Raw genomic sequence first — 21,391 nt, 5'->3', positions numbered from 1 at the left:
GGGAGATTAATAAAAAGTGTAGAACGCTGCCAACGGTCCCTTTCTCAGGAAGGGTGGTGAGGAGATCGCCTCACTCTTCACTGCACTGGACACTGGTGGGGTGTGTGTTTTTGAATGAAGGCGACTATACACAATATAATGTGTGTGTGTGTGTGTGTGTTATGTCAGTGTGTGTGTGCGCTTTGTCCTCATCCTCATCCAGTCTGACGAGGACAAAGCAGCAGTGGTCAGAATAATGTGGAGCTGGAAGAGGGGGGCTGGTGGGATTTATCCCAGCCGGCTGGTGGGATTTCCTGCCGCCGCTCTCAGCGGTCAGGCATCGGGGGGGGCGGGGCTGGAATTGTGAGGCCTTTACGTGATCTGCTGTGAACCAGGACATCCCACACCGCAAACATGTAGATTCAGAAGAGCATAACCCACCTGTAACATTCCAGCAACATTCCAATCACGCATGGATGCCACAGCAGGGACAGAGACAGAAATGTGTTTATTCAAAAATGGGAAATGGAATGTCCTGAGAAAATAAAATGTTTACTCAATTATCAAAAATCAATTATTTTTTATCATTTCTTTTTACTTCTGGAACCGTCATCTATGGAAAGCTTAAACCTGTGGAGAGGTTAATTCAGTTCTGCTCTATTCTGGTTAGTAAATAGATATAAATACAGGGCGAATGACTGGATGGGTGAAGTTTGGACGGGGCCGGTCCAGGATGACCGTAATTCGGCGGGCCCAGTCACCGTGGTAACGAGGAATGTGTGCTAGAACACCTGAATGCGCCCCTCACACGGCTCATTGTTCAGGACTTTTCAGCGAGCGGAGGGGAGAATGCAGCACCCAGCAAAGTTGTACTTCCTGTTTATACTTCACACTTACAGCAGACGCGTCAAGGACTTTGCAGAAATGGGCAGAAAGGGGCGGTTTTCTGTCCTCCAAGGCCACATTTAAACAGTTCAATCTGTCCAGCATGCGTGAGTGAGACTGTGACATCAGTACAGTTCATGATGAAGTGCTTCAGAGCTTCAGAAGACCAGGTTTCAGTAGATGATTGACAGGCTGTTATCTCAGCTTGACGTCAGTCTCCTTGAACTGAGACCCCTATGCCACGGTGTCAAGAGTAAAATGCTCAAACTGCCCTTAAATAAAATATTAATAATAGTGCACTGTACATCTACACCAAATTCTATAAAAATCTATTCTTCATAAATCTGCGTATCTGGGGTAAATATGGCTCTGTCCATCTGTCATACACTTGTCCCGGTCAGAAGACAGGGGAAGCTGAAGTTCAGTTCATCTGCACACCCCTGTTTTTTAGTTCCATTTTAAATCTGAGCAGCAGCAGGACAGTGATGACACCCTGTGCTGTAGAGTGGCTGTGGTCTGCTGTTGGTATCCGTGGTGATGTGGGGTATTATTTCAGATGATGGGGTGCTTGTCCCACATGACCTCACATTACATTTTACATTTACAGCATTAACTTTATCCAGATGCCAGGGGGCTGTTCCAGGCACAGTCTTCATGTAGACACTCAGGGTTAGTGTGTTAGTGTGGGCAAGTGTGTTACCCACCAGGCTACTACCACCACCCCATCCTCCCTCTATAGTCACATTACTCTCATTATGGGTGGAATCTATTTAAAATAATAAATTCTCTCACAATGCATTCAGTTCTGAGTTTAATAATTAATACATGTGGTCACCTGATCTTCTTATCACTTCATTTTCCTGTAAGAGAGAATTCCTTACCCTATTCTTTACCCTATGTCACGTCCACGAGCTGACAGGGGAATGAAGCGCAGAGGCGGGACATACTGGGAATGGGATTTTGTGTGGCCAGAACTTAAAACAACTAAACACCCAAGTTGCAGGGTCCACATAAAATGTTGTAGCCCCGACCGGATGCTCCACAAGACATTTACATTTTACACTTACATTTACATTTATGGCATTTATCAGGTGCCCTTATCCAGAGCGACTTACAATCAGTAGTTACAGGGACAGTCCCCCCCTGGAGCAACTTAGGGTTAAGTGTCTTGCTCAGGGACACAATGGTAGTAAGCGGGATTTGAACCTGGGTCTTCTGGTTCATAGGCGAGTGTGTTAATCACTAGGCTACTACCACCCTGACCTTTATACCCGCCCTGCTGTCATGCAGGTTTGTGCCAGGTGTGTATTTCATATGCACCCAATTGTTACACCCTACCTTGACCAAGGAACCGTCCCCACACACTGCTCCCTGGGTGCCTGTCATGGCTGCCCACTGCTCACCAAGTGTGATGGTTAAAAGCAGAGGACACATTTGATTGTGTCATCGTGTGCTGTGCTGCAATGTTTCACAATGACGATCACTTCACTTCTAAGTGGGTGAAGGAGCAGGATCGAGGAAGAGTGAGAGGCTGCAGATCAGGTTTCAGTTCACCTGTGAGCAACACACACACACACACACACACACACACACACACACACTTACTCACACTCACTAACACTCACACTCAAACCATCACAAACACACACACTCACAGGAATACACACTCAAACAGAAACACACACTTGCTCACTCACACTTACTCACACACACACTCACAGGAATACACACTCAAACAGAACACACACACACTCACACACTTACTCACTCACACACACACACACACACACACACACACTCACAGGAAAACACACTCAAAAAAGAACACACACTCACACACTCACTCACACACAGACATACACACTCAAACAAAACACACACGCACACACTCACTTACACACTCAAACACAGACAGACAGATGTGCGAGCAAAGGAAAAGCAGAAAGTGAGAGTGTAAAAGTGAGTGTGTGAGGAGGAGAGCAGGGAGCGGTAGGTGGGTGTGGTCTTCTTGTTGGAGGGCAGCACATGTTCAGCCCGGACAGAAGAGCAGCATGGAGCTGGAAATCGGACGAGCTGGAGACCAGCCGCACAGTTCATGAGGTTGTGAGTCTTTTTTTGTGTGCGCGCTTACTGAGGTTTGAGTGTTTTTTACAGGGTTTATTGTGTGTGTGCGAGAGAAATTGCTGCAGGAATACGTTTGTGTGTTTGTAGGCTTGTGTCTGTGTGTGAGAGAGAGAAGAGGGGTGGGGGCATATTTGTGTGTGTGTGTTTACACTGTGTGTGTGTCTGTGTGAAGTGGCAGGAGCCTGTGAGAAACTCTCCCCTCGTTTCGCCAGAACACCATTTCCTTTTATCTTTTATTCTGTCTCTGCTCCGTTTTTCCCGGCATTCCTGCCCTCTCGCGTTCCGACTTCTCACCATACCTCACCTCTTTTTGCATCTCTCAGACACTGAGACTGGCAGGATTGGCAGGATGTCCAGGACCTGCTCCACTGGGGACCTGGTTCCCAGGGACATCACCCAGATTGTGGCCCAGCAGAGCCGTCCCAAGGCCAAGAATCGCGGCGCCTCCCTGGGCCGAGCGTTCAGCTGGCTACACGCAGCGAGGAGGAGGAGCCTCAGCGACGGACAGAAGCGGGGACCGGAACCTGGGGACGTCAAACAGGAGACGAGTAATGGTACGTGGAAAGGAGATCCTGGAGTTATCATGAAGGCCCGTCAAGTCTGACGCCAAAACAGGAGGATTACCGCGGTGACACAGAGACACGCCCAGTCTGGTGCAGATAATCTCTTCACTCTTGTTGCGCCTCCACGTTTTCTAACTACGGTCAGTTAGAGTAAAGGTCGCACGGTCAGCTTCACCGCTGAGGTTGGAAACTGGTCGGATGGACGCAGGGCTGGGAACGGCGGAGTTTCACAGATGACGGCAAACGAAAAAAACTGGCATCTGATACTTTAGTGATTCTGATTTTAAGTTTAAGTCTGAGGGTAAGAGGCGTTCACTGTAGCCCGGGCGTCATCTACTCCTTCATGGCCGTGAACGGTGAAAACGATCATCTCTGGCGTGTTTTTTTTTTTTTACCTCCCTGTTGTTTTCTGCCTACTGTCCATGAGACTTGTTCTTTAGGAACCTGTTGGGGAACTTTACTCTGGAACTTTCCACAAGTTCACTCATATCTGCTAATAAAGCTGATAAGGCCAGCGAGAAGCTAAATAAAGGAGCTTTTCTGGGTCTTGCTTTTGTTTGAATGCCACCTTGTGGATTGAGATGTTCCGTGGTCCTGAGATGAAAGGGTGAGTGATGGACGAGTTTTTTTCTGTTTAATTATGGCTCCTTGAGTCTCCTGTCCCCTCCATGTGATGGAATTACAGACAGCCACTCGTTGGTGAGGCTGGTGGAGATCAGGAGATCATGCTGCTTTCACAGTTCAAATCAGTACCATCCAAAATTATACAGAAGACCTTTACTCTAGGAAATAGCATTATTGTCACTAAACCCACAACAGCAATATGAATATGAATATGATTTTATTCATATCACTCCCAGCCCCAGTTTTTCATTTTCATAGTGAAATGAGTTTAGATGGAACCTTCACTTTTCCACCCCATTTCCAGGCACCACACCTCCAGGCCAAAGGGCTGATGGTTGCGTCACCTCCCTTCCCTCAGGCCCTTTATCTGCTCCAGGGGCTTTTTGGAGTTGACATCATTGACTCCATCTCTCTGCTCAGTGGCCTCCCCAGCCTGTGTTTTGGATTTACTCTTCATGTTCGTGTCGAGAATCCAGGTTGTGAAATTAGAAATCTGGATGCACTCAGTCCGTCATGTGTATCTCCTCCGACCCACAGATGAGATAAACATCTCCTCCTCTCAGCTGTGTATGTAGCCATTACGCCGTTCTCAGACAGTAACAACTGAGGCCACACCCACACAGCTGTGGGACAAGACCAGAAATGCAGAGAGGTGACGTTTTTTTTACCACCAGATCTTCTCGTAGAAAGAGCAGAAGAACTTGCCAGCATGGATCTTCTTTAGAAGTCGCCCCATGTTTCTCCTGTCTGAGCTGCTCCATGTGTTGTGGGGAGCAGAATGAAGGAGAGTCGAGTTTCTTCACGTGTGGGCCGTGTTATGTAACGTACAGTCATGGGCATGTTGACCTCATCTTCTTCTCCTTCTTCATCTGCAACTCCCAAATTCTACTCCGCTGTGTTGTGGGGTTTGAAAATCTATTTGTCTCATTGGCTGAGAGCATCTCATGATGTAATTAGTAAATTAAGAAAAGTGTGTTTCAACTACTGCTGGAGATGACAAAATCATTCAAACCGTCTTTCTGTTGCTACGGTAACCAGACCAAACATTGCCTTTTCCACATTCGTTTCTAATGACCATACACAGTGTAAGCCGTTCCTGCGTGTGTCCCTGTCTGCTCAGTTGGTGGAGATAAAAGTTGAAGAGGTGAACAGGATGGACCACGGTTCTTCTGGAATCCAGTCCAGTCAGTTTCCATAAAAAGCCATGTTGACAAATCCAATGTTTTCACCGTGTGTTCGGTGTGTGTGTTCTGTCAGAAGACCTGACTGACAGATGAATAGAAGAGTCCAGGGATCTCAGTTGATCTGAATTTGTCCCCACCAGGGGACAGTATAATTCACATCATTACACTGATTCTCAGCATAAAATGTGGTCCACACTGATCTTGAGGGAGTTCAGGATCTTAAATCCGGACAAACCCCTTTCACATGGGTGATAATTTAACAGGAACATCCTGCATGAAAATAATAATAATAATATTAATAATAATATTAATAATAACCTTGTCACAGCCCAGTGCCTACCTAAACAAACATCTATGCCACATAACTGACTTTCTCTAACACCAGTCTATGGTGTCCTTTGGTGAAGTTAGACTAGGAATACACACACACACACACACACTCATGCAGGCACCATGGCCTGATCTCCCAGCACTTCCTCTCCTTTACTGAAATTCCAAGGATTCAGGATTCTCCACAGGCGCTTATTTAAGGTTCGGAAAAGATCTTACCATCACACACAACATTGGCCTTTATTATTAACAGTGGATGCTGGATTAATATTCTGATGGGATTGTGTTGGGATTATGTTCTGCCACCACATTGATCATTGTGAGGAGAACAACTGCCAAGAGGGATTGTGGTGTGTACCATGAATGAACACGATGAACATCATGAGTTTTTTTCAGTTCAGTTCAGTTCAGTTACAGTTCCTCAACTGTGTCATTCTGAGATTCAGATGCTCTGTGCAGGACCAGGGTCGGTGACCCCCGTTCTAGTCTGTATGGGGATCTTGTTTAGTGGTAATGAATGCCTTGAAGGTTTAGTTCTGAAGTTGTGCTGTTGCCCCTGCGTTAGAGAATTTCATGGTGTTGTAGTGGCAGTGGTGGCCTAGAGGTAGTGGGCCATCATTTATAAATTTCCAATAAAATCCCCATCCTGACACAAGTCCTGACACCAGTTCAACTTGACATTATGTTATATTGTGTTATTATACTGAGGGCTGCGTTCAGGAGCAGCATCCGAAATATTGCCAGAGACAGCGTGTGCAGCCGCAATAATCAATAAACCTGAGGGTGTGTGAAAAGTGTGTGAGATGAGTGAAGCTGCAATTTTCTTTTTGATTTTCTGACTGGAGACACACAAACGTGTGAGGTGAAAAGAAGAAAAGAGAGAAGTAGGCTGGGGAACACACAGCCAATAAGCTAAATAGATTTAGTAGGGCAGAGACAGGATGGTGGGAATCTTGTTGTCAGTAGACGAGATGAATCAGGATCAGTGTGTTTGGAGGTGTGTGTGTCCCTCCTCCCTCTGTGGTTGGGTAGAGCGTGACTGATCGCTGCTGAGAGGGAGGGAGGGAGAGGAGGAGAACCAGAGGAACTGTGCCACACGGGCAGGCAGGCAGCGCCGGGACGGCTTCAGGAGCTCCCGAACGGGGAGGAGTAGAAAGAAAGATTTTCTATGGATGCCCCACCATGGGGAACACCATCATGAGGAACAGGGTGGAGCGGAACCCTGCTCACCTCTCCGGCCCCCGCAGACCCAAGGTCTTCTGGCACTTGGGCCGTTTGGATAAAGTCAGAGCAGGTAGGCGAGGAGGCTGGGAAGACAGGTCTGTTAAAACTGTGTTTTGTTCTGAAGCTACGCGAGAATGTCGTGGAGTTCTGTAGTGGAGTGCAGGGTGGACTGCGAGTGTGAGGTCCAGGTCGTGTGGGCGTGTCTGGAAAAACAGGCTGCCTGGAGCAACAGATAAGCGCTGTGTGTGTGTGTGTGTGTGTGTGTGTGTGTGTGTGTTTTTTTCCGAGGCTTTTGCAGATGAATATTTTCACACCTCGTGTTTTTGTTCGAGCATGAGTGACGTATGACAGCAGCAGCAGCACCGTGAACCACGACGAGTCCAATACTTACTCGGGAATGTCCCATGTGACCCTGATGCAGGATCTGACTGGGATGCCAGCAATGGGCTGTGATGATGGTGACCACCACAGTATGGTCTTTCATCTTCCACAATGCACCAATCTGGAACGAAAATAATCAGGAAACAACAATTGACAATCAAAGATGCTCCTCAGTGTCCTGAATGGACAGGACTCAATTGGAAAATTTCTGTCTGGTACCCCCTGAATTACTGAACGCAGGAAGAAGATGATGGGGGTTTATTAGTCTGAAGTACACAAATAAAAATGAGCATAAAATTCGGAATTACAAGCAGCCAAGCTGCTGCAGGTCAGGCGTGGTGGGCTCAGCACCGTGCAGCTTTTCTTTGACGGGAGGAGAAGGCACATCTGAAACGTTGATCTAGGACTTCTCCTGTCCCACAGCTTTCATCTCAACCCTTTACCAAGTCCCTATAATACAGCTGCACAGCTGATGAAAAGGGTCCCATTTGTTTCTTCACCACCTTCTCACCTTCACAATTTGACATAATAGTGCACGAGAACGCTAGATTAATCCTGACTGCAGCTCCTCCCTGCTATTTTCATGTAATAAAGCGTGACGACCACATCCTGACGCCGCCAAGGCTTTCAGCGTCGCTGCTGACAACAGTACATGAGTTCAGTGGCATTAGCAAGGGAGAAACTCTGAAAACCAAACACGTTTGGAGTTGAACTCCATTATAAAGCTGTTATTTGTGTCTCTTTCCATTCTATCTGCATGGCGGGACATGCCCTGAGCTCCTATACGTCATGGTGGTTCCAGTTGGAGATCCGATTCATTTCACTTCCAAACATATCCAGAGTTAGGGACTAAGAGAGAAGTCATGGCCTCTTATTTGGGGAAAGCTCTCTGATTATATCCCACAGTAGAACTATATAGTGTGGTCGGTTCTCCAAACATATTAGTGTCTTAGTAACAAATGTGGGTCTCTTGCCTTTAAAGAATATGGCTGAACACAGAAATGAGAAAATCCTCAAACCTCAAACAGGATTATTCTGGTTTTAATTCTGCAGGAAAAAAAACACTTAAAAATAACATCAAACTCATGGTAAAATATTTTCCTTTGTGTTTTAAGATTTTTTTCCTATTGTCCAGAATGGCTGCAGTTAGATTTTAACCACATAAAAATAAATGGCAACAGCTAATCAGTAACAACTGGGCCCCCACAATGCAGCCAATCAAACTTCCATCATGCCACACTAAAAGGGGTTAATGTGCCAAACATTAAACCTTAATGTCTAATATGATTAATGTTTAACTCTTTATTATCCCAACCCTACCTCTAATCATTTAATTGACTTCATGCTAATCTGGTGTGTCATGCCAAACATTAAATCTGGAGCAGTTAAACATCTGAAGTGATTACATTTTAACTCTTAATTAATATTGTGTTTGTACTATAAGCTAATTGGACAGTTTTTGTTCTGTTTATTAATGTTTGTTAATGTTAAATTAGATTCATTGAATTGTTTGAATTATTAGAGAGCAATACAGCCAATGGCATTTTATATAGGTAATCACATCCGTAAAGTTATGCTAGTTATTATACATCTTTACAGAAGATGATGTTTTGTATACTGTTGAGGTTATCAAGTCCATAACGTCAGGCTAGTTATTATACATCGGTACAGCTGATGATGTTCTTTATACTGTTGAGGTTATCACATCCATAACATCAGGCTACTTATAATACATCTATACAGCTGACAATGTTTTTTATACTGTTGAGGTTATCACGTCCATAACATTAGGCTACTTATTATACATCTATACAGCTGATGATGTTCTTTATACTGCGTAGGTTATCAAGTCTGTAACGTCAGGCTAGTTATTATACATCTACACAGCTGATGATGTTCTTTATACTGTTGAGGTTATCAAGTCTGTAACGTCATGCTAGTTATTATACATTTACATTTAAATTTACATTTACATTTACGACATTTGGCAGACGCCCTTATCCAGAGCGACTTACAACATCTATACAGCTGATGATGATATGTATACTGTTGAGGTTATCAAGTCTGTAACGTCATGCTAGTTATTATACATCTATACAGCTGAGGATGTTCTTTATACTGCGTAGGTTATCAAGTCTTTAACGTTAGGCTGGTTATTATACATCTATACAGCTGATGATGTTCTTTATACTGCGTAGGTTATCAAGTCTGTAACGTGAGGCTAGTTATTATACATCTATACAGCTGATGATGTTCTTTATACTGCGTAGGTTATCAAGTCTGTAACGTTAGGCTAGTTATTATACATCTATGCAGCTGATGATGTTCTTTATACTGTTGAGGCTATCAAGTCTGTAACATCAGGCTAGTTATTATACATCTATACAGCTGATGATGTTCTTTATACTGTTGAGGTTATCAAGTCTGTAACGTCATGCTAGTTATTATACATCTATACAGCTGATGATGTTCTTTATACTGTTGAGGCTATCAAGTCTGTAACGTCATGCTAGTTATTATACATCTATACAGCTGATGATGTTCTTTATACTGTTGAGGTTATCAAGTCTGTAACGTCAGGCTAGTTATTATACATCTATACAGCTGATGATGTTCTTTATACTGTTGAGGTTATCAAGTCTGTAACGTCATGCTAGTTATTATACATCTATACAGCTTATGATGTTCTTTATACTGTTGAGGTTATCAAGTCTGTAACGTCAGGCTAGTTATTATACATCTATACAGCTGATGATGTTCTTTATACTGTTGAGGTTATCAAGTCTGTAACGTCATGCTAGTTATTATACATCTATACAGCTGATGATGTTCTTTACACTGTTGAGGTTATCAAGTCTGTAACGTCAGGCTGGTTATTATACATCTGTACAGCTGATAAGGTTCTTTATACTGCTGAGGTTATCACGTCTGTAACGTCATGATAGTTATTATACATCTAAACAGCTGATGGTGTTTTGTATACTGCTGCTCTGCCGACTCTTAAAAAGTCTGGGTATGTTCCTCTTTCTGATTTATGTTCTGTGTGACTGGAGGAGGACTCAACATTTCTGCCCTTAGCCTGAACTCTCCCCAAAACAAGACAAAATCTGTTCAGAAACAGTCCCAGCAGAGTCACACAATTCGTTTTCTGTAAACTCCCCATCCCGAGTGAGACTGGAGAACATGAATACTCCCTTCCCTCAATGCTGGTGAAGAACTGGTCGCTGTTATTATTCATTTCATAGAGAAGGGCTTGGGCCGGACTTCATATTCCATGTTTCATTTTGTCACGAACAGAGCTCCATAATCCCAGAGAATTTCACAAGAAAACCTTGGAATCTCTCTTATCTGAGAAGAAGTGGGCCAGGGATAGAAGGAAGTGGGAGAGCAGCTTTATTATCTCACAGCTTCTGAATTCACCTGTATCCCCAGGTCTCTGCCTGTTATCAGTAGGTCAACAGGAAATTATATGTTCCCAGTAGGAATATCTGAAGAGGAATTTCATTTCCTTGTAAACCAGTAGTGTGAGAAGAGGAGAATGGACCAGTGTTCACAGCAATTTCAGATGCAAGGTTCACCCCTTTGTCGACACTGTGTCTGTGTGCAAGTATTTACCAGGGTTGGATACTCAGAGTCTTTACCCAGAATCACTGCCATCCGGGATCAGGATCAGAGAGATTCTCTGGAATGAGTGTTGGACTCTGCTCTTTTTCTTTGCTGTTTTGTGGTGGTAAAAAAATCAGCACTGACCAGTCTTCTGTTCTGCTGAAGTAGAAGTGAAGTTCTCAAATACACACATCTCTCTCTGTCTCAGTCTCTAAATGGACTCACTGCAGCCATTTCCTACATTAGACACAAATCGAGTTAAAGCATTAGAAGCCACGAGAACATATAACAAGGCTCTTACGCATCGCAGCCGACCTGAGAGCGTCTTCTGTCTGTCTCAGACCATCTCAACCTTTTATTTTTCTGTAGCGCTCGTGGGATGTAGATGATTTTATAGCTGGGAGTGTCACGGCACATGTACATGAGCCTGAAGAGCTTCAGAGCAGGGTGGGGGCTTTCCTCATCTTCGAACAGGATAAAAGAATATGTGTTGATGCAGAGTCTGGCTGCAGGATTGATTTTTCTGCAGGATTCAGGTTTCACGGTGTAAGAGATCCTGCTGTGTTCTTGCCTCCCACCAGGTTGACTTCGAGCCTGTAACCTTCGTACAGGACGTGACAGGGACCGACGAACGTAGCACTTTCCACATAATGCTATAAATAGCCTCTGTGTTCCTCACTCCAGGAGAAGTTGGATGGAGTAAATGACGAGGCGGGTAAACATCATGTGTCATGAGTCCCTCAACACAGTCAGATGTGCAGCTTTGCCAGGTTGAAGTTGACTTGGACACTCGGCACAATTAAACTGAATCTTTGAAAATGACAGAAGCACCTGGAGGAACCAGAGGGCTGCATATCTCAGACATGTTCATGCAACGTCTTCCGTCCCCTTCTTTAGAATTCACAGTATGGTGGAGAACTTTGACAGGAAGTGACTTGATTTGCAGCGTGTGGGACTTTAAAGCAGCTGAACCACTAAATACAGTAAAATCCAATCAGTGATGTAAACCTATGCATGGTGGGTTTCCAGGCATAATCAGAAGGCCCAAGACTGAGAGTGATCAGGATGGAACCTCACTGATGTGAGAACCTCCATCTGTGAATCAGCATGTACACGCACACGTATACACACACGCACACTTACACGCACACGTATGCACGTACACGTATACAAGACTGCGGTTGAACATTCTGGAACAAGTGGGTGTGAGTTTATTCTGTTTTTATTTTTTTAATCTCTGCATTTTTTTATATGTAACAAAAGAACCAGTGATTGGGACCTAGAAACTGAATAGTGATGACAAGCTTCTGCTGATCCCCTGTTGACTGTGAAAGGTTGGAGTTCATGGTTGGTCTGTTTGCTTTGTCAGATGGTTCCAGTAGTTAAAATGGCATCTTTGCTTTGTTCTTCTGATTATATTTTATTGAATCAGTTCTACTCTGCGGTTCCCTCGATTAAACGTTCCCTTTACTGCTGTTCTAATGTGCACAGAAACAGTTATTCTGTTGGACTCCATGTGTTCATTCATCCATGTGATTGAACTGAGAACAGATTCTCATGATAACTATATGAGCATTTTTAAAAATGTTTGTTGTGGTGACCAGATGCCACCTTTATTATAGGTGACAAGTTTAAAAGCCTCCTCATTACAACAGGCAGCAGTAGGGGTAGCAGTAGCCATGAACCAGAAGAGCGCAAATTCCCAGGTTCAAACCCCACTTACTACCATTGTGTCTATGAGCAAGACTCTAAACCCTCAGTGTCTCTAGAGAGACTGTCCCTGTAAATACTGATTGTAAGGAAAACTGGATCTAAATAATTATGTAATAAATAATTATTAACAGTCAGCTTTTCCAGATCAAGGAAGTGGACTTGTCATCTGTGTTCCATCTGAGAAGATGCAGCATTGTGATTAAACTGAATATGACACAAGTGCCTGGATGAACCAGATGAGATGTTGCCTTTGGTGTTTATACCCAAATTAGCTGGCCAGTCGTGTTCTACCACACCACAGGCATGATGAATATTAGAAATAAGACAGTTGCAAAACCAACCACGACATCACTGGAATCTGCAGCGCCACCTGGTGGCCAGTGCAATAAACGGAACTTAACGTGTATGAATGCCTTTCCTGTGTAATGTCATGTGTTCGTTTTCTGGGTCCTGTAGGGACAGACACAGCATCCCTGTGCTGGAGCCTTGGGGTCAGATCTTTTGATGATTATGGTAATAGCGTAGTAAGTAACACTCTCACCTAGTCTCCAGGGGGACTGTCCCCGTCACTAAAGATTGTAGCCAGGGGACCAAGGCCATATGAAAGAGCAGGCGTTTATGTTGTTTATGTAAAAATGGTGATTGTACAGTTTAATGGGAGATATAAAAATAGATATTAAATTGGAGACCTAGGTCCGGTGCCAGGATGGACATGTGGGTGGAGCTACAGGAGGTGGCAGGACGTTGCTGTACCTCCTGCGGCTCTGTGTGTTCTGGGTTGGGAGATAGGTTGAGTGGAAATGGGAATAATGTTGGGATTAAAGGAACTTTTTTTTCAGTTCAGTTCTTTCTATTGCAAAAGTGTGTGTGTGTGTGTGTGTGTGTGTGTGTGTGTGTGTGTGTGTGTGTGTGTGTGTGTGTGAGCAGATGCTCAGCCCTTCTTTGTCAACGTCTGGGTGAATTCCTGTAAAGGGGGGCGGGGTTCAGAAAACGGTTGCTGCTGCATCACAATAGAGGTGTAGGGGAGGAGGAGTGGGTGGAGCCGGGGTTGGTGGAGATCGCTGCCTCTCATTGGTCCGCCCCTCTCAGGCGGGAGCAGCAGCAACATTCGCCCTCTTGCTGGAAGCTGATGATACTCGTTTATAGTAATATTTTGGTCTCAGCTCAGACATGGTTGTCTTCCTGAGTAACAATGTCCGCTCCCTGCTGTCAGCCTTCAAAAAGAGGGGTGAGTACAGCTTACAATGTCAGACACTACTACAAAAGTATGAGTAAATGCAGTTTTCATATTTATTCCACTCATTTTATAACAGTTAAGTTGTGCAAATTAAAATGAATGTTCTTACACATCAGTATAAAGTTTATAACAACTTGTGCAAAGTTTAAGATTGAATAAATCGAGTAATCAGACGCTGCCAGGCGGCAGGGAGGATGGAGCAGGTGATGAGATGTCCCCAGACATTCCGCCACGGTGGGATGTGAGACACTAAATGTCCGCGTGGCTGAGTGGACATCAGCAGTCCTTGGTGAATGTAAACAGGAATGGTTTGGAGTTTGTCGGCGTCCCTCTGAATTCTCAGCTCTCCTGGAACTTAATCCATCTGCATTTCCTTTGAAAAAAATCATTGTAACAAAGACTGAGGACTGAGGTTTCCTTCTCTCCTGAGTCTGCTTCTTTCAGCTCTCTGTTCTGTTACTGCGGCTGGATCTGTTACATCAGGAAACCTAAGAGCTGCGCCGTTGGGCTTCTTTTATTCAGACTTGGACAATTAATGCAAACCTCATTCAACCGCTCTTCATAGTAGGAAAAGTCCATTAATAAATCCGCTGAAGGAATGGTTCGTACAGTGGGAAAGATGCTGTATGCTGTCCACCAATCATCAACAGAATCGTCCCACTAATCCAGACGTTAAAATGTGGGGCTCCAGAGACTCAGATAAAAGGTGACTTCACTGAGGCACGTTTTTGCCACCAACCTGAGATGGACTTTGAGGGAGAGGGGGGTGGGAAAAGATCTAAATCTCTTTATTCTTCCTTGGACAGTGTGTCCAGGGGGTAAAGGTCAGTCCTAAGGGTCATGTTTCTCCCTTTTGACCAGATAATGGTCGGTGTCACCTCAACCTCCACGTTTCTGGACTGGCATTGTCCTGTTGGCTTATAACAATGCTTAAATGGTCATTGGTAGTTTGCTTTTTCATACTAAGATGAAGAAAGGACTCACAGTGCAGCCCACAAAGTGAACCATCTGAGACAACGTGATCAAGGACGGCTGCGATCTTCTGTTCAAGGGACTATTAGAGCAATCCTCATCTGTTTTTTTCAGGGATTAGCCAGTCGACAGCATTATGTCCTCTCAGATGAGGGTTGGACGTGCATCTGCCTCCTGATCTGATCCAAGAGGGATTTGGACTACCTGCAGCGTCATGGCAACTTGTAAAGAATGCTGGAGGATTAACCTCAGCAGTGCAGTCTCGGAACCCGTCTGAGTTTGTGAGAAGGTCAAACATGGGGAAGCTGAAGTTTATCAGAAAGCTTGCGGTGGGCACTTTATGGAAAAGACATGTTTGTCACAAATCGTAAAACATATTGCTTATTAAACCATAATCATTTGCATGCCGTGCTTTGTGAGAGTTATTTTCAACCCTCACATGTTCTAATTCTCTAATGATCTTACACCTTACTCACCTCATCTGAGTCAGATGCATGCGAGCCATCAGAGAGTACAGTTCAATAATAGTGATCAAGACTAGTGATCACATATTATCAACCACCTTCAATTAAAATAATAATTAATTACTTATTACAATTCCTATTCTGATTTTCCTCAGCTGGTTCCAAGCAGGATGGGCAGAAGAAGCTAGCAGTGCACTACATGGCTTCCCAGCACTACCAGGAGAATGTGTTCATTGAAAGCAGCAGCAGGTCACAGTACCTGCAGGACCTGCACTCTGAGGCTCAGATGGGGCTGAAGGTCCAGCAGCAAGAGGGTGAGTCCAGTTTCCATTTAACTGCTCAATGGTGACCATGGTGTACCCAGACCTTTAGTTACTATGACAAATAGCATATGACAAATGGGGCAGCGGTGGCCTAGTGGTTAAGGAAGCGGCCCCGTAATCAGAAGGTTGCTGAACTGCCAAGTTGCCACTGAGTAAAGCGCCCAACACACTGCCTGTCATGGCTGCCCACTGCTCAGCAAGGGTGATGGGTTAAAAGCAGAGGACACATTTCGTTGTGTCACTGTGTGCTGTGCTGCACAAGACAGCAACATCTGTCCAAGAACCTTTCACATGCAGCACCTATTCTGGATGTACCAGTATGTTGCACTGTAAGATTTATGTGATTTTCTTTCTGCACAGAAAGAAATGGTCTGACGTATCAAGATAATCAGACTGAGGTAAGGTCTTCATTAAAACTGCAAACATGTCCATGAGAACATTGGACAGACTGAAAGTAGTGGACATGAATTCTATCATTAGTCTGCAGTTATCCCACAACTTGAGAGGGACAGCAGCCCAAGGGACAGAGACGGGTCACCGGAGTCTGGGAATACGTCCAGAAACTCATTGTTCATTGTGTCTTCAACACGGCCAGCATTGACACGCCAAGGTTTGTGTCCTGAGCCAGATTTGAACTTAATGAAACCCTCTTGTTTGCAAAGATGATCTTCAGTGGATCCTTGTCCTGTCATGTATTTCTCAAACACGACATTCCCAGCCAGGAAATAGTTTCATGTGGAGGGAGACTGTATTCAAACCAGGAGTTGCTAGGGAAACAAGGACAACTGCAGATCATAAATGTTCATGTAGGAGTTGCAGAGATTCCAAACCCCACCACAGCTGGAAGGAACAAAATGGAACTGGCATATTTTGAATGAAAATAAATGTATGAGTCTTTCATGCTTGAGTGTGTCCTTTAGGTTCAACATTCAAGCCTTTGAACCAAACAAAGAAACTGGACAGGACCAAGAGAAGGGGCAGGAGGACAACGATTATGGGCATACCTCAACATGTTCACATGGAACTGAGTAGGTTTCATAAACCACACAGCATCTTAATGAAGAAGTAGGACTTATTTATTTGTTTGATATATTACTTTAAATTAACCTGTAGACCACCCACGCCATTGTTCAGCTTAGTAAATGCTTCAAAATGATTAAAAATAGATTTGTTGCCATGACCACAGTGTTTTCCTCTGTTAAATACAGGTATGCAAAAAGGAGTCCATACTCTCCCAAATGGAAAAGGTGGGAACTCCCCTGAAGTGGTGGTCATTCCTACAACTGATGGAGAAATGTCAACCATCAACGTGGGAGCGCGTGTGCACCTCCAAAAAGACCTTCTCAAACATCACATGCATGATGTCTGCAGGGATAACTGTGGCTTTAGCCAAAGGCCAAACATGCAGAGACCTAAATCCCTGGCTCTACCAGGCTTGATATCACCCTGCTTCCTGCAGGAGCCTCCAGGCCCTGTCATGTCTGTCTCACCACAGGCCACCTACTTGTCTAAGATAATCCCCAATGCAGTCCTGCCTGCTGTAGTAGACGTCATGAAGATCAATCGCAGACAAAGCATGCGCACAGTCAGCAAGAGCAGCTTGACATCAGGCAGCTCAGCTTCTTCACATTCTGAAGGAAGCACCCAGGATGGACCTTCCTCCACAAGCTCCAGACAAAGCCACTCACGGTCCTCTGAGACAATAGTTTCAAATTCTTCCACAATCTCATCTAAGGAAAGTTGTGTCTACCCACCGCGAGACAGCTGTGTCAAGGAGGCTTCAGATCAAATGACAGAGGACCAAGTCTTGTTATGGAGGGCCACCAACTCATCCAGGCCAAGAAGTAAAGATGGTAATGGTTTGGTCAGTTCAGGGGAGAGTGCCCGGAGCAGCCGTTCCTTCTCTCGCAGCCTTTCTGTGATGAAGACTAAACATCCCCCAGCTCCACCAAGGAGAACATACTCATTACATCATGAGAAGATAAAGCAGAGGTCACAAGAACTGTCTCCACATTTGAGTGTCTCCAATTCAGGGAGTTTGGAAGTAAGTAAGGATCAGGATCTGGGGGAAGAGAACATGTCTTCAGTCTGTTTTAGATGTCCTACTAATTCTGCAATGTCCAGCTCTCTGGATAAGTCCAAGTCTTCCATCACCTCCACTCCACTAAGTCCTGACCAGCCCTCCACTGGGGATCAGACTGAATCAAACTTCCCTACATCCCTACATAAAGTCCCAGCTGTCCAAGGTAAATTCGAAAGAACCGTGTCCCCCTCCAGTGGATACTCTAGTCGAAGTGGCACACCAACTCTCTCTCCAAAGGAGATGTGCTCCCCCTCGCCAGGCAAGGAAAAGGTACAGTCCACAACAGCAGAGAGGACAGGATCATATACATCACCTACTATCTCGGCATCATCTATTACATCTCTAGGTTCAGTTGAATCTGAGACATTACATCAAGACACATCACAGGTACCCAAAGTGCCTTCTCCTGCTGTGTTAGAAAATCCAGGCATTCCAGCACCTTTACCAATAACCCTCAGGAATCTTCTAAACATTCCACCTCCACCCAAGGTTAAAGCGCCATCTCCCCCACCCCCTGAAACCTGGGCACATAATAAACGTACAATTGAACTATTGTGTGGTCCTGGTCCTGACCTCAGTAATATCAATCAGCTACAGAAGAACCAGCAAAAAAACAAAGCTCATAAGCAAAGGCAGGAGGCACAGAGAACAAATGAGAACGAGCCTATTATAGCAAAGACATCATCTCATGATGAAGGATGTGAAGAGAAGGCATCTCATTCTGAAACCAAAGATAATGTTAAAGAAGACACAACAATTATAAATATACAAGACCAAATGAATGGAAGTGTGAATAAGTACTTGAACAACATGAACAGGAAAGTACAGGACATAATTAAGAAAGGAGAAAGAAGGAAGGAAGAGAGTCTAAAAGTTGAAGTTCAGAAAAGGACAGATTTCAAGAAGAGCCCCGTAATATCAAAAAAGGAAACACCTATGGTCGTGAAGAAAAACCTTACCATGCAAAATGGAGGTAATCCACAGGTTCCGACAATAAAAGTCAAAGCTGAAATTGAAGTCACACCATTAGATGAAGACAAGACATTCAGCTCGCTGACAGTTGAGGAAAGACTAATAGAGTATCTGAGTTGTCCTGAGCATACTACCATGGACACCTCGAAAACTGACCACACATATGTATTGTCTACTGAGAAACATACTGGTGTTTCCCCACCACACTCTCCACCTCCTGCTTATCCTCCTCCACCACCTCCCACAAAAACACATTTTATCCCAATGATATCCACTCCCACTGAGGAAGATCTGGTCCCAATGGAGTCTACCTGGCCCCCACCTCCTCCCCCCATGCAGGAACTGTCTGAACTGGTTTTTGATGTACATGATGACCTAGACTTTCCTCCACCCCCACCACCTTGTTATCAGGAAACATTAGTGAACTCTGATACACAGGACACCCTACTAATCATCATCACAAAACAAGGGCATTCATTAGAAAGTAAAGGTGAAGAGACTGATGGTCTTCCTCAGGTTCAACCAGTCAACCTACAGATGGCCTCTAATGAAGAACAATGTAGTAACTCTGTTCAAACCTGTCATCAGACCACAAGAGTTACAGTGAATGTAGCAACTTCTGGAGCTTCTTCACTGATAAAGGGCTCACCTCCACAACAAGAGGCATTCTGTCTTCAACCAATTGAACTAGCTAGCACTAGTTCCCCAGACTTACCTTCAGCAGAAGGTCCTTTGATTTTCAGGAGACCATCAGGACAGAAAAGCAATGAAAGTCAAAGCAAAGAACTGCTGTCAAGAATCAAAAGTGTTCCAGTTCCAGTGAAGGATGATGCCAACATTCCATTGGTCACACCATCACTCCTTCAGATGGTACGCCTGAGATCCATTGCCAGTAATATTGAAGGCCAGGTCAAATGTTCCTCTCAGGAGAAGACACCCAGCACTGAGAACACATCCTTTCAAAGTCCAACCCCTGGTCATGTTATACCACAGAAACCCATCCGTAAGTCACTTTGCATGAAATCCCCATGCACCTCAAAGTCCCCTGCTGCCAGTGTCACTTCCCCATCAATGTGTTTGCAAGAGGCAGTAAGGATGAAGATGGCAGCCTTGTCTTCCAGAGATGGGCTCCCAGTTAGGAGATCCTTGCACTCACCAAACAATGATCTAGTATTGACATCTCCAAAGTCTCTGGATGGAACAGATTTGCACAAGTCTCCAGCATCCACTGCCAGTTTCATATTCTCTAAGAACACTAAAAGGGTGGTCATTGAGACACCTTCTTCTCCTGAGGCCCAGACTGACCTCCAGCAGAGCTTGGTAGCTGAGCTAACGCAGTTTCCCAGCCAGGCCAAGGCAGTAGTAATAAAAAAAGTGCCCCCTCCTATTGCAAAGAAGCCAATACATGGAATAGCTTCAGAAAAGACAATATTAGCCATACCTACTGGAGCTGGAAGCTTTCAGGGTGACCTTCAAGAGCCTTCTGTGGTTGTGGACACAAATGGAGAGACTGAGACAATGCAGCCTGCAGGCCAGCAAGCACAAACCTTACAAGGCCAGGAGTCAGCAAGTATGAATCATAGTTACTCTGAGTAACACCATCTTCTATTTTCCCTGATATTCCCCAGGCTTATTTAAGCTTTGTTCACTTTTCCAGGTAGAGAAGAAGTTACGACGATAACTGACGATTCATGAAAAACACATATTCCAAGCAAGAACTTCAAATAAAAAGATCAGAGAGGTCAACATGAAGCTGGAAGATTTATTTTGACTGTTACATGACAATGCCTTAGCCTAAAATGGCCTTCATATTTATGCCAAAAAGTTCTCCATTATGATCCTTCAATATGCTTTATTATAGCATTCAGAGTATTTTTCTAAACTAGTTTTTGTCTGCACTGGCCAAGTTGGCCCCGTGTTGGCTGTGTTCATTCTTTCAACGTCATTGCATGTACTTCTCATTACAAGCTGAGATTTCCATCTCGTGGCCATTTAGTGTACTGACCACTATTAATACAGCCACCGGACTGGCTGCTGATCTTTCCAAACAATTACAGAACTGCATTGTATGTGAGGTTCATGTGAGCTCTACCAATCAATATCATAACCACCATGTATGAATATTTCAGTTGTGTGTGATGCTAATATTTGATTATTGCATGAGCAGGGCAGAGAGATTATGAGTTAAGTGATTGTCATTGTGAAGCACAGCAGCACAGCACACGGTGACACAACAAAATGTGTCCTCTGCTTTTAACCATCACCCTTGGTGAGCAGTGGGCAGCCCTGACAGGCGCCCGGGGAGCAGTGTGTGGGGACGGTGCTTTGCTCAGTGGCACCTTGGTGGTTCAGGATTTGAACCTGCAACCTTCAGATACGGGTCTGTTTCCTTATCCGCTAGGCCACCGCTGCCCTGAATAATGATGTTGACTGATGTCCCTTTAGCTGCTTCTAACTTAAAGGCAGTGGATTTCACTGCCATACATGCAGATTTACAGTATTACACACGTTAGTCTTCATGTTTTACTCAAATGGAGTGAATTTTTTAATTAGCAAAACACACCCACCCCTTCCACAGCACTTGCTTTGAGTATCACTGTAAAATACACATAATATTTGTAAATGTACGCAAATATATTTTCCTTGAAACTATCATTGTGTCTTATTTGTTTACAACATCATTCCCTGAACAACATTCTAACCAATAATAGGCAGTACAAGAGAGGA

At 44.4% G+C, this 21,391-nt stretch overlaps 2 protein-coding genes across 2 annotated transcripts; both read left to right on the top strand.

The window, feature by feature from the left end:
• Positions 1–2,865: 2,865 nt before the first annotated feature.
• Positions 2,866–16,286, top strand: LOC114769982 (uncharacterized protein KIAA1522 homolog). Its single transcript, XM_028963474.1, has 5 exons — positions 2,866–2,964; positions 3,312–3,542; positions 15,442–15,600; positions 15,970–16,007; positions 16,090–16,286. The coding sequence occupies exons 2-5, from the start codon at positions 3,338–3,340 to the stop codon at positions 16,273–16,275; spliced, it is 588 nt and encodes a 195-aa protein (XP_028819307.1). The 5' UTR covers positions 2,866–2,964; positions 3,312–3,337; the 3' UTR covers positions 16,276–16,286.
• On the top strand, positions 16,260–21,316 carry nhsl3 (NHS like 3). Its single transcript, XM_028963465.1, has 3 exons — positions 16,260–16,637; positions 16,818–20,234; positions 20,322–21,316. The coding sequence occupies exons 1-3, from the start codon at positions 16,604–16,606 to the stop codon at positions 20,357–20,359; spliced, it is 3,489 nt and encodes a 1,162-aa protein (XP_028819298.1). The 5' UTR covers positions 16,260–16,603; the 3' UTR covers positions 20,360–21,316.
• The last annotated feature ends 75 nt before the right edge of the window (positions 21,317–21,391 follow it).

Source organism: Denticeps clupeoides, chromosome 20, assembly GCF_900700375.1.
Source record: "Denticeps clupeoides chromosome 20, fDenClu1.1, whole genome shotgun sequence".
Taxonomy (NCBI): domain Eukaryota; kingdom Metazoa; phylum Chordata; class Actinopteri; order Clupeiformes; family Denticipitidae; genus Denticeps; species Denticeps clupeoides.
Note: the sequence above shows the minus strand (reverse complement) of the source record. Positions and strands in the feature narration are given on the sequence as shown.